Genomic DNA, 12,943 nt, shown 5'->3' on the forward strand with positions numbered 1-12,943 from the left:
TTTGTTTTTTGTTTGTGTTTTGGTGTATTACCTCTGTTTCAAAGTAGTGTGTTTTTTTTTTCTATAACTATAGCTTGCACACGCGTTCCACGAAGGGCACAACTTGTCGTTTTTTATTATACTAGGGATAAACCCGTGCGTTGCACGGGTTCGATTAAAATATATAATTAAAATATTTTTATAAATAAAAAATAATAATTGTGATAAGTATAATCATATATAGTTAAAAGATAGACATTAATTTAAAATATGATTATATTTAATATTAGTATATAAGTATAAATTAAAAAAAAAAAAAAAAAGTTGTTTAGAAATATGAGATTTTTCATTAATTTATATCGTAGTTTTGTTTATAATTTAATGTAATAGATCTCTTATAATATTTTAGAATCATATTTTATTTTAATAGTGTAATCGTATAAGATCTTAGTTTTTTTTATATGAATTGCAACTGTATAGTCACATGTACCACTTTGCTTTTTATTTTTGATGTATTTTTTTTCCAATAAGATCTTAGTTTGGATGTTGATTTTCTTTATAAGATCTTAGTTTATTTTTGTTATAAATGTGAATATTTTTTGTTGCCAATATATAAGTTTGGATGATGATTTCATATATATGAATTTAGGCTTAGTTATTTGGCTCAGGTAAAGAAAGTTTATTATTTTAGAAGAATTTCACATGTCATCTTATTATTTGCTTTAAAAAATGTTATATTTTTCTTACAAACATCTCACTATTTTATTTTGAGCCGTAACTTAAACATTTTTTTAACACTTTATAGAATATGTACTTATTTTATTTAAATATTTGCATTATTATTTAAATCAAATCAATAATTTTGGAATTTTTAGTGAATTTCAGATCACATGCACACACTATATGTAAAGAATGAGATTATCTAAATCACCTTATTATTTTGCATGTAATTATGTTTTAATATCTACGGTTTCTATAATTTCTAAAATTTATTTTGACGTATGAGCATCAACAATTTATATAGTTGATGATTTTTCATCTTAATCTTGAAAAATTATAACTATTTACTCTACCCCTTCACACAATTTAAGGTCTCTCAGATTTATAAAAAAGACGATTCTTGTTCTGATAATAAATTGTTTCTATTGAAGTTTCTTCTCAAACATTCACCTGGTAGAATATTTATATCCCATATTTTATTGGTCAAAAATTTTCATAATGTTTTTAGCTAGCGGTTTTATTTATCTTCTTTTTACTATGCTTAATTCATTTTTTTTTATCTTTCATTTTTTTTAATGATTTTTTTGTCCCCTCATTTTTTTTTTTTGTCTTTTGCTATTGAATAATTTTTATTCGGGTTTTCAATATAGTTTAGTAGTGCTTATTAGAATGCAATACTCTTTTTTTATAGAGGGGTACTTTTTTTTTTATAATACAAAGCAGTACTCTTAAATCATATTCTCAAAATATTATGCACAAAAAATTATTAGATCGAATTGTAGTCTTGCAAGATCTTAAAAGCAATATAAAGGATACAATTTATAAATCCAGTAACCTGGTTACACATGAAAATTATTAGAGTTAATGTCTTGAAAGATTTTGAGAACGTATAAAAAATTGAAATTTATAAACAATAAAAGACATATATGTAAACTAATATAATTTTTTAATCATTGAATAACATAACTGATATTCAAGAGATTGACTCATCAACTACCACAAAAACCAATACTTGAAATGTAACCATCAACCCATAAGGTATTCAATGCAAAAAGTTATTTCATTCTAATAGAAGGTGAATAATATGTAACCTTTGAATAATGAATAAGAATAGTAAATGTCATTATATATACATAGTATATTTTTTATGTTGAGCATACATATAATTTATATATACATACTTTAGTGACGTATTTTCATTTTTTTTCTTTTATAATTTTGATCCTCTTTTTTTATTTTAGCACCATTAATTTACATTATTTGTTACTTATTAATTTCCAATACTTCCAAGGTATGCATAGATATAATATACCATATATAAACATAATATTATAGGTTACTTGCATTTTATTTTTTACAATATTTGCATTTGTTTTAAACCCATTATAATCTGCCTAGATATAATTTATGTTAGTCTCAAGACCAATGATTTGGATGATGAAATGGACACAAAATAAATTTTAGAGTAATGTTTAAATATAGCTAGAGAAAATTTTCTCTAAAGCATGCTACATAGGCAAAAATATGGAGGCTTCAAAATAACCAAGAGTAAAATACACATCTTGTTGAAGACGAACCGTCACATACATGTTATTGGTCATATATCTAGCTCCAAAAAATGCATGTTGATTTTGACCGCACACATAACTCCATTATAGAAAAACGTAATCCACAATTATTAGAAGACATAATTCATAATGATTATGAATGAAAAATGTAGAACATAAAGACGGTTGTAGTTTTAGCACTTTTTTTTTTTACCAGAAAGTTTTAGCACATATACAATGTAATATCCACAATATTATGAAATAAAATAATGGAAAAAGATTTGGTTAATCTAAATATATAGTGACTTCAGCTTCAATCCTATAAGAAAAGCCAATGAAAAATTTGAAGAGTATCATCAAATAGTTGTTTGAATAAAGCGATGATGATCCAAAATCAATTTTTTTTTATTATAGATAGATAGATAGATAGATAGATAGATAGATAGATAGATAGATAGAAAGTTGTAGAATTGTAAAAGTTATATTATTTATTTATTCACCTAGAATAAGAAGTTGCATGAAATTTTTTAGAGGTGTCAAATCATCACAATGCTTGCTTAATAGATAGAAGATAGATAAATAGATTTGAAAATTGAAAATAAATACAATATTCTAACAATTACTTAAAGCTTGCAACTGTGGAACAAAACACTAAATGACCATTTTCAACCTGAAAAAAGATAGAGATAATTAAAAAAGTTATTAGATATGATGTCTTATAAGATCATAAGAGCAATCAAACAATTATAATTTACAAACTTAAATGAAAGACAATTATCTCATACCTATGTACGTATATCAATTTCTTAAACATTGAGTCGCATGCTTGGGAATGTAACTATATATATATATAGAAACACACACTAATGAATTTATGTAATCTTTAAAATATACTCATAACGCAAAAAAATAAGAGTTTGAAACGATGATACTTAGCTTGTTGAAGTTCCTTTGAGCAAGAAACACATTTCAGTACAAAGAGGTTGATAGATTAAAGAATGAACACACAAAATGAGTATTACAATTGCATGATGTGAGAAAGTGGATAGGTTATTGCATATTTATATAGGATACTACTCAACTACAAATATGTTTAATTTTGTAAACGTTTTTTATATATGAAAAGTTGTGCTCTTTCAAGTTCCAGAGGATTAACACAATCATAAATTATATGAAAAATTTCCGTTTTGTTTTAGGAGTATTTAATTTTAGTTGGTCCCTTTTAATTTAATTTTTCATTTTTTCATTTTTTAGTATTGATATATCCTTTTGTAAGCAATTTTATTAGATGTGCCACATCATCACAATGAAGGCTTTGGAGCAACTCAACCTTCCTTTTACTAGTAAAAGATAAAAGATATGTAATTGATTAATTGTTGATAAGTGTATTCAATTGTGAGGGATTTTTTTTTCGCTACAACATATGAAGCCCCGATACGATACGATATCGATACGGTGATATGGAAAAAATTTCAAAATTCCCGATACGATATGGTCATAATACGTTATTTAAAAATTAAATTTAAAATTAAATATATATAAATGCACAATATACAAACATAACTAAAATCGATAATGATAAAAGATTAATATTCAAATTACTCAAATTGAGCAAACAAGTAACAATTACATATCTTAAGTTAAGTACTACCCAAAAAGGGGATATTTTTCTATAAACATGGAGTGCTTTATTCATAGAAAAATAAGAGAGTCGAGATGTAGGGAATCAATTAGGATTTCCCACCGACACAAAGCTAGGGTTTTAGAAAAAACAAAAGGGGTTGTCTTATGATATAACTCTAGGGTTCGGCAAAGGGGATTGATTACACATTGGGAAACACTTATCAAATTGAGTCTCTTGGCCACAGGAAGAGATTCGGGATTTGGGTAGAATTAGCATTAATTCTTGTAACCCAATTGAGAACTCTTTGTAAACCTACTCTTTGATAGTGGAACGGAGGGGCTGCTCTCTTCCTAGAGTATGTCATTGTTGGACTGAACTGGGTAAACAAATATTGTGTTCTTTCTTCTCCTTTATCGTTTTTATCGGTTGTTATTATTATTATTACTTATTCCGCTTGTTATTGGTTGTCGTTCTATTGCTCCGCACATCAAGTTCTTTTATTTGTGTGATTTTAGATGAATTCACAACAATTGGCGCCCACTGTGGGGCAATTGGAACAATTTGAAGTGAGCACCATGAGTTCCAAGTGGAAAGCAATTTGAAATTGTGGAAAGTGAAGAAGGAAACAATTTTAATGTTCGGGATGATGGATAAAACATGGAGTGTTGTTATCCGGTGCCTCGAAGATAGAGAGTTAATGGAGATCGCGAAGAAGGTCGACCTGGAGAGGCGGTGATAATAATACTCGACATCAGCCTGGAGAGGCGGTGCTAAGAATACTCAAGTTACGTCTGAAACAACAACGTTATTATTGTGTGGTGGTGCTAGTGGAAGTTGTGAATCGGTGGAGTGTTGAGTCATGGGCGTTGGATGCTCCTATCACATGTAGTCAAAGAATGAATACATTGAGACTCTAGAGCTAGTTGAAGGTGGAGTTGTTCAACTTGAAGACGGGAAAGCTTGAAGGTTCAAAGTATGGGTTCAGTTTGTCCTACGAAGTTTGACAATCGTGAGTTTCTTTACACGATGTGAGGTATGTTTCTGAACTTAGATGCAAAGATAGTTGGTTCTACTATTGGTCATGCATCTATAACAAGTGGTGATTCTCATAATATGATTGAGTTGTGGGACTTCGGGTGGACCTGTTAGTGACATGCGTAGATTATTTTTTTTTTGACAAAAAGTGTGAGTAGCTTAAAAATTGCATTTTTTTGTCAGTTACATAAAAATGTCGTAGCATTGTGAAGATCATTTAATATTCAGAGTGAATTTCTTAAAAAATGACCATTGAAAATGTTCTTGGAATATATTTAGTGTAGGTTGGATTCAATTCAAGTGGAATATATGTTGGATTACCAAAAAAATTGTCTACATGAAATAATTGAAATATGCAAATAATATAAGAAAAACTGAGAATAGCCAATTATATTTGTGTGATCTTCCGTTTCAAAAATATTTGTGTGATCTTTTTCTTTTTTTATAATGTATATATTTGTGTGATCTACTAAATATATATTTGCCCCATGCTTATTATAAAGTCATTTATACATAGATTATAAAAATATAATAGCACCATATATTTCCATTAATATATGTTGTGAAACAGGGGAAAATGATTAACAATATTATTTGGTATTTTTTGGTCAAAAAAAAAATAATTATTTGGTCTATGACACAATAATTAAGTTAAGTGGCTAGCCTCAAGTGGATAATCAAATTTAGCTACGATAAATTTCTGAGTTTTAATTAGACTTTACTTATCCGACAACCGATTTGATAAAAGAAAAAAAAAAAAACACTATTAAAATTGTTCTAAAGAACTACTCAAAACTTAGTTGATTCAACAATTCAAACCTTCGAGAATATGCTTGCATAATTAACACTTCCAAGATTTTGTTGCGTTGGAAGAATCTGTGATTCATTAGTAATTTCATCTTCAAACTCCACCCAAACTTTGCTTATTTTAGTCTCTAGTGTCCATGACAAAAGAGTTGGTGTTGTTGAAAAATTTAAATCAACTTTTTCTTCATCTTTTTTTCTTTCTTTTGATGTTACTTCCAACTCTATTTCTTTTGAGATATTTGATTTAGAGACCTGTGAAGCTTCAACTTGATTTTGTTGACAACCAAATTGTTCTAATTCCATTATATGATTCATACTTATAATTTGAACAAAAGGGTATTCCAAATTCTTGTTTTCAACTAACTTTTTGCAAGTTTGATACAAATCATGAAGCTTTTGACTTTGAATAGAACCTTTCTTGAGTATTTCACAAGCTAAGCCTCTAGCTGAAGATTCTAAATCAAAAAACATGTTGACAAGAGCTTCAATGCCTTCACAAAATATCATGTAAACTTGGAAACTTTCTTTCAAAGTATTACTCATAGCAACATGAGCAAGACTATGATGATTATTTGACCTCAGAATATCATATGGTAAACATTCCAAAACCTTATCAATAAGAATTTGACATTTAGGCAATATTCTAAATGTCATATCAAATGATTTCTCATCATATCTTCTAAATTCTAACCCTTTAGACATAATTGGTTCAAGTTTTCCACCTTGGTTAATGAGCCAACTCATTCTTTCTTCAAGATAAGATGAATACTTGTGTAAGAAACAAATTAAAGGGTTAGAAAAATTCTTTGTAACACAATACCTTATAATAATTTGTAAATGGCCAGAAACATGTGATTTGCATAATTCTTGTTCAAATGATCTATTTCCTCCTCTAAGAAGTCTATGAATCAAGACAAGAGTCTTAAAGGCAACAAGATTGTCCTTAGTTTTGTATAGGCGGCGCGAAATCCTTTCGGCGAGAAAAGGGATTGACCCTTTTGAGTTTGATACATGGAAAAGGATTTCATGCATGTATTTGTCATCAATTGTGCTATTGGCATGACTAGTTGCACGAAGGATTGCAATTTCTATGTTGGAAAATCCATCATGTTGTTGATGGTTATACATCATGGCCTTGCCAATTGAAGCTTGATCTTTCATTGTACCAAGAGCTACACGTAGTTTGCTTTGTATATCCATAACCATTCTTCTTCTTTTGAAGAAAAAGAGAAGAAATTCAACTATATGCTAGAAGACTAATTAATGGAACAATTTGATGTGGAGAATTAAGATGTTATAGGAGTATGCACATATAAAGGTGTGTGGGGGGGAGAAGAGTGAGAAACAAAGAGGCTTTAATTAAAAAAATTGAAGCATAGGGCAAACTAATAACAGAATCAAATCTTTCATATTTTAATCAAAGAATTTTTTGGTTTTTTTTAGGGTATCTTTCACGCACAACTATAGAGACATATTCTTTCGAAACTTTATGTATATTGTTAAGAAGTCTCACATTGGTTGTGAGTGACTGGATATGAGTTTATAAAGTACATCACCTTACAAGTCAATTTTGTAGGGTTGAGTTATGCTTAACTCTCAATTTTAAAATGGTATCAAAGTCTCTCCAAGATCTGTTGGGTTGTCTGCTATCGGGTCACGTTCAATAGTGTTGGACGTGAGGGAGTGTATTAAGAAGTCTCACATGGGTTGTGAGAGTGCCTGGATATGAGTTTATAAAATAGATGCAATGATCACCTTACAAGCCGGTTTTATGGGGTTAAGTTAGACCTAACTTCCAATTCTAAAATATATTTAAGAGATGTCAAATCCAATATACACAACTCAAACGCTTTAGATCCAACTCAATACAATGCCCCCGCAGAAATTTCTCAACATTTAGTGTACGTACGTAAGTTTTATTGCTAATCTATTTATAAAATGAAAGGAATCAATTTGATATTTTAAATAGAGAAATGTAATATGGAGAAGAACATTCATCATTTAAAATAGTTTATAGATTGTTGTTTTATTATGTGACTAATTATTGTTTTGCTGTGTACGAACCAAATGCAAACTATAGAATGTGATTAAAATAGTTTATAATTGCTTATGGTATATCAAAAGGTAATAATACTAAGTGCAAAGTCAACGGGTATAATCGAAAAGCCTATTCTTGCTTTTGTTCCTTTTGAAGTGACTAGAAATGAAAGATTAATAGACAAATGTCAAATTTACTTTCCTAATCGTTATTTTCCTAACCACATGATCATAAAGGACAAAAATATAAAAGCAAGGCACTCACCAAAGATGCTAACTCCCCTAAATTAATTTAATTTGATTTTTTCTGTTTGGTCGTGAGGGGATTAACATACTGGTACTTCAACAACTATACATAATATAATTATATAAGTACTTTGACACTCGTGGATGATTGATTAGTTAATTTATATTTGATGGTTAATAGTTTATAATTGATAATAATCATTTGGGTTGGTGCATTGGTATTGGCTTGGAACCTGGGAGTATGCTTCTCTTGAGATCTAAGGTTCGATTCTCTCTTGTGTCAATTTGGGTGAGCTAATTTAACTTCTTTAAAAAAAATAATTTATAGTTGATAAATTAATGAAGTGTTTTGTAAGATGGGCGGTTCAACTAACCAATAAATATAGAATGACATAAAAGTATATTCTTAATTAATAATAAAATTTATATTTGAGATAATAATTTAAATTTATTAATGTAATATGTTTTTTTATACATTATTATTAAATTAATTTGTGTATGCTTAAACTTTATTTTACTTTAAATTTATTTTTATTTTAATATTATATATTTTTCACCATAAAGTGTATATATACATTTGCCAACTTAGGATACTAGAAAATTGAACATATGATAATAAAAAAGGTAAACATATATAATAATAAAATATATTCGATACACTTATGTAAATTTTACAATAAACATATTTAAAGGATTCAGAGCAGAGTGTTGTATACATAAATGAAACATCCTTGTTGATTTTTATTAGATAGAAAGAGATGGTTTGTAACTTTTTATTTTATTTTATGGAAGATGGTTTGTATTCTAAGTAAATAGTTATTTTATTTTAAATTAAAATAAATTATAAAGGATAAAAGTGAGTTTAAAGAATAAAAATGAAAATATATATATATATATATATATATATATATATATATATATATATATATATATATATATAAAAGCTATAAACTATTTGAAATAGTGTCTGAAAATTAAGTTATAAATAGGTAAAATAAGTTATAAGTTCTTTATGAAAAGATGGTTACCAAACAGATTTTTTAGCTTATAAGCTATAAGACATAAGCTAAAACATATTAATATATGGATTTAATTTAAATACACCGACGGTGTAAAATAATTTTACACCGTCAATCAATACCAACCATGTTTTCCGCCACATCACCCCACTTCACCCCACTTTCTTGATATGACATGGCAAAATGGTGGTTGTTTATTGGACGATCGTGTAAAACTATTTTACACCGTCGGTGCATATCAATTAAACTCTTAATAGATCTCAATCGTTGATTTAAGATCGGATGGTTCAGATTTTAGATTTTAAATAAAGTTTTATAAGTAAATGATATCAGCCATTAATCATAAATCAGAAGGACCACAACCATTGCATTCCCATATTATGCTCCCCTCGTCTCCGTCATCCACAGTGGCATGAGAACATTGCAAAGTTGATGGCAAATGTCGTCATTATGTACTAAGTATGAATTGAGCAGATTAAGAGTAAAATAGTTAATATCATGTAGCAATTATTTGAAACAATCCGTTGTAGTGGGCATATGCTTGCATAATTAAACAAGGTATACGGTATATCCTTATTTATTACAATAAAAAATAAATAAATCTTTTACAGCTCGTTTAATCTGGTTCGGGAGTCGGTTCTACCATCAAGTGATTTCAGACTCATTTCGATCGCAGTTGTGGGGAACCGGATTGTGATCTTCCCTACCAAGTTCAACGTCAATCACCACCGAACCAACTAACGATTGGTAAAAAAAAATGTCTTTTTTGTTAACGAAAATATCGTTCTTATTTAATTTGTGACGAGAGATGAAAAAATATATTAACCTCAAGTGGTTAATAGATTTTGTTTATAGTACGAATTATTTTGAAAGAAACGAGTTTGAATACTAGAAGTAACTCATTAGAAGTGGTTAGGCATGGCAATTGGGTGGGGCGGGAACATATTTTGCCCTTTCAAAAATTCATAAAGTTTGGGTTTCCTCATACCCGTCTCAATTCTCAATGAAGATGAAAATTAAAACCTCAAACTCATACCTAACGGAGAGTTACGTTTTGAAATTGATTTTTATTTATAAAAAAAAGGTAAAAGTAAAAAATTATTTTGTTTCAACAATATTTATGCAAAGAAAATAAATAGAGAAAACAAATTGTTTACTACTCAAATTACGAATATGAATGTTATCATCTATTAAAGAAAATGTAATCTAGAGTTTGTTTAAGAGTTTCTAATTTAAGAGTGATAAAATGTAATTTGATATAAACGGTGCAGGTTCAAGGCCGTGTTCGGGATGGGTATACGATTACTCATCTCACCCTCATCTTTTAAAATTGGAAAAAACTCAAACTTAAACCGAAACTTAGTCAACTCAAAATTTCTCTGTCAAAATCTAAACTGGACTGACGAATATCCATATGTATGGGTTATTTTTTGAAGTGGTAAAAGGATGGGCTTGTAGCTAATCAAATCAACTTGTCAAAATCATTAAAGATTGAATTAATAGCTATCAAAATCATACATGGAATAATAAAGTTTGGCCAAGAAGGATTATAGTGCATATTTAGACTCTATACATTAATTAATGTCATAACTTGTAAGAGTCAACGAGTAAAAAAAGTGAAGAATGATGGAAAGTGAAAAAAGAATCTTATTCTCTAAGAATATGATTCTGTTGCATCTAACTCCCTTGCCATTCGAAACATACAAAATAATTTGACTTTGTGATGAAATATTTCATATCATCCACAGGTTCACCAATATAATCATGCAACTTTCTTATTGCTTTTGGTAGAAGAGTTAAAGCCCCACCCACCGGCATAGAGATCCAAAGAAGAAAAATTTCGTTTCAAAATTTTATTCTCCCATCGATTGTTAGTTAGTTCAATGGTGATTGGTGTTAGATTTGATAGGGAGAACCAAGGTTTGATCCCGCAACTGCGATTGGAAGGATGTTGAAACCATTTGATGTCAGAACTGACCTCCGAACCAGATTAAGTGGTTCAATGGACCGGATACCGGTAGTGAAAACAAAACAAAAAATCAAATTTTTTTAAAAAAAAAATTAAAAAATTTGGATTTCGTGTACTCACTAAAATCAGGGCATGCCTCCAAATGTATTTACATATTACCCACTAAGGATGTTATCACACCACAGCCCGGCCTAGACACATGTGCAACATGTGTTGTGGCATAGGACGTCCTAAAAATAAGGCCTCAATTTTTTTAAGAGTAGTAGTATTAGTAAATTAGGGGTGCAAAAATTAATATATTATACAGCAAGTAAACTGCAAAAGCCCAATTGTAAGATTCATTATCTCTTTTATGGAGTTGTAGTTTTAATAAATTAGGGAGTGCAAAATTTAATGCAGTACTTAATTGACGAATTTCCTTCAAAAAATGTTCCAAAATGACTCGTTTTAATTAGTTAGAAAATATTTTATTGTTATTGATTAGACTATGACTATTTTAATGTTAATTGCAGTGATGATTATTTTTTTTATGCTATTTGTAATTTAAATCATGGATAATTTTTTAAAAAAAAAATTGCATTTTATTTATTAAAGGGCCACTTTTTATATTTACATATGGCCTCTAAAAATTCAAAGTCGACCCTACACCGACAACGGAAGTTGAATTTATATGTCATTGCAGAATATGAATTAATTTCTTATCAACCGTAGCAATCTTTGTTGGTATGTATGTTAATTTTCTGCCTCGAGGATAGTAGTAAATAGTATGGTCATGCCATAATTTCAATTTAGGGTTTAATAAGATGCACCTATAAAACAAAATATCCAAGTCAAAAGAAAGAAAATTTATGCTCCCATTTTGTCAACAAAATAAAAATTTATGCTTCCTCTGAATCTAACCCTTGGAAGACCTTGAAAGCTAAAGTTATATCCAAATTATTTTTTGATAAAATGTGATATTTATCTAGTTATGTACCAAAAAAAACTTTCCAATCAGATACAGTATGTATGCTGTTGGCAGCTGCGAATATCCATGGATGTATTTAGAATTCTTTGTGTCAATTTCCAACTTGATATAGTGCTTAATAGAGAATCTGTACCATCAATTTCAGAGTTGACAAAGTCCTGAAAACCAATAAGCAGATATATCAATGTTATACCCATGAAAATACTGTAAGGAATTTTCTTTTGCCACCTACTTTTTCTCGCGCACCCTATAAATTTATCAAAATATCCTTGTTCGCTATTTAAGTAACGGACACTCCAAAAAAAAAAATCATCCTACCTGTCCTTTCAAATGAAATGGTGACTTCATTGGTGTCGCTTTCCTTTATTTTTGTCAAACTAACACTGATCGTGTAGTTTTTCGGTTTTAAGGATGAGAAAGACTATGAGCTTCTACTTTCGAGAAACATAATCATCATTAAAATTGTGGACAATTATTAAGTATTGATCCACTGCGAACCATGTATTAAGGTGGTTCACCGTAAAACTTACCTGTTCAACATCCTTGGTATGCGAATGTAGAACTTTATCTTTTTTTCTGATTCAAGAATTTATCATCATAAGATGGCTATTTGACCTTGTGAAAGGTGAAAGGTGAAAGGTGAAAGTTGAACAGTGTCAAGTTAGTGATAATGATCTAAAGAGTGAAGAGAATCATATTTAGAAAAATCAAAGCAGCTATTTTCTATCAACCTTTGTAATCCAACACCAAAAAAAGGTGAGGAAAAAAAAAATCAAGGTTTCTTCCCCATGAACTCTAAATTCATATTTACAACAGCTGCACATTTACTTGCAAGAACTCAGACAAAAAAAAAACAAAGAGAAAAAATTAATAAAGAAAAATTCAAAGCATCGTTAACCAAAACATTGTGATTTGCTAAACATGTTAAAAAAATAAATGAGAATCTTAAAGTGCTGTTCATGCATTCATGGTGAACAGTATCACCATTGAAAA

The 12,943-nt window shown here is 29.1% G+C and overlaps 1 protein-coding gene across 1 annotated transcript; it reads right to left on the reverse strand.

Annotated features, from left to right (window-relative positions):
- Positions 1 to 5,575: 5,575 nt before the first annotated feature.
- LOC123911526 (putative clathrin assembly protein At1g33340) lies at positions 5,576 to 7,009 on the reverse strand. The gene has a single exon (XM_045962954.1). The coding sequence runs from the start codon at positions 6,916 to 6,918 to the stop codon at positions 5,719 to 5,721; it is 1,200 nt and encodes a 399-aa protein (XP_045818910.1). The 5' UTR covers positions 6,919 to 7,009; the 3' UTR covers positions 5,576 to 5,718.
- Positions 7,010 to 12,943: the final 5,934 nt, after the last annotated feature.

This window comes from Trifolium pratense, linkage group LG2, assembly GCF_020283565.1.
Source record: "Trifolium pratense cultivar HEN17-A07 linkage group LG2, ARS_RC_1.1, whole genome shotgun sequence".
Lineage (NCBI taxonomy): Eukaryota > Viridiplantae > Streptophyta > Magnoliopsida > Fabales > Fabaceae > Trifolium > Trifolium pratense.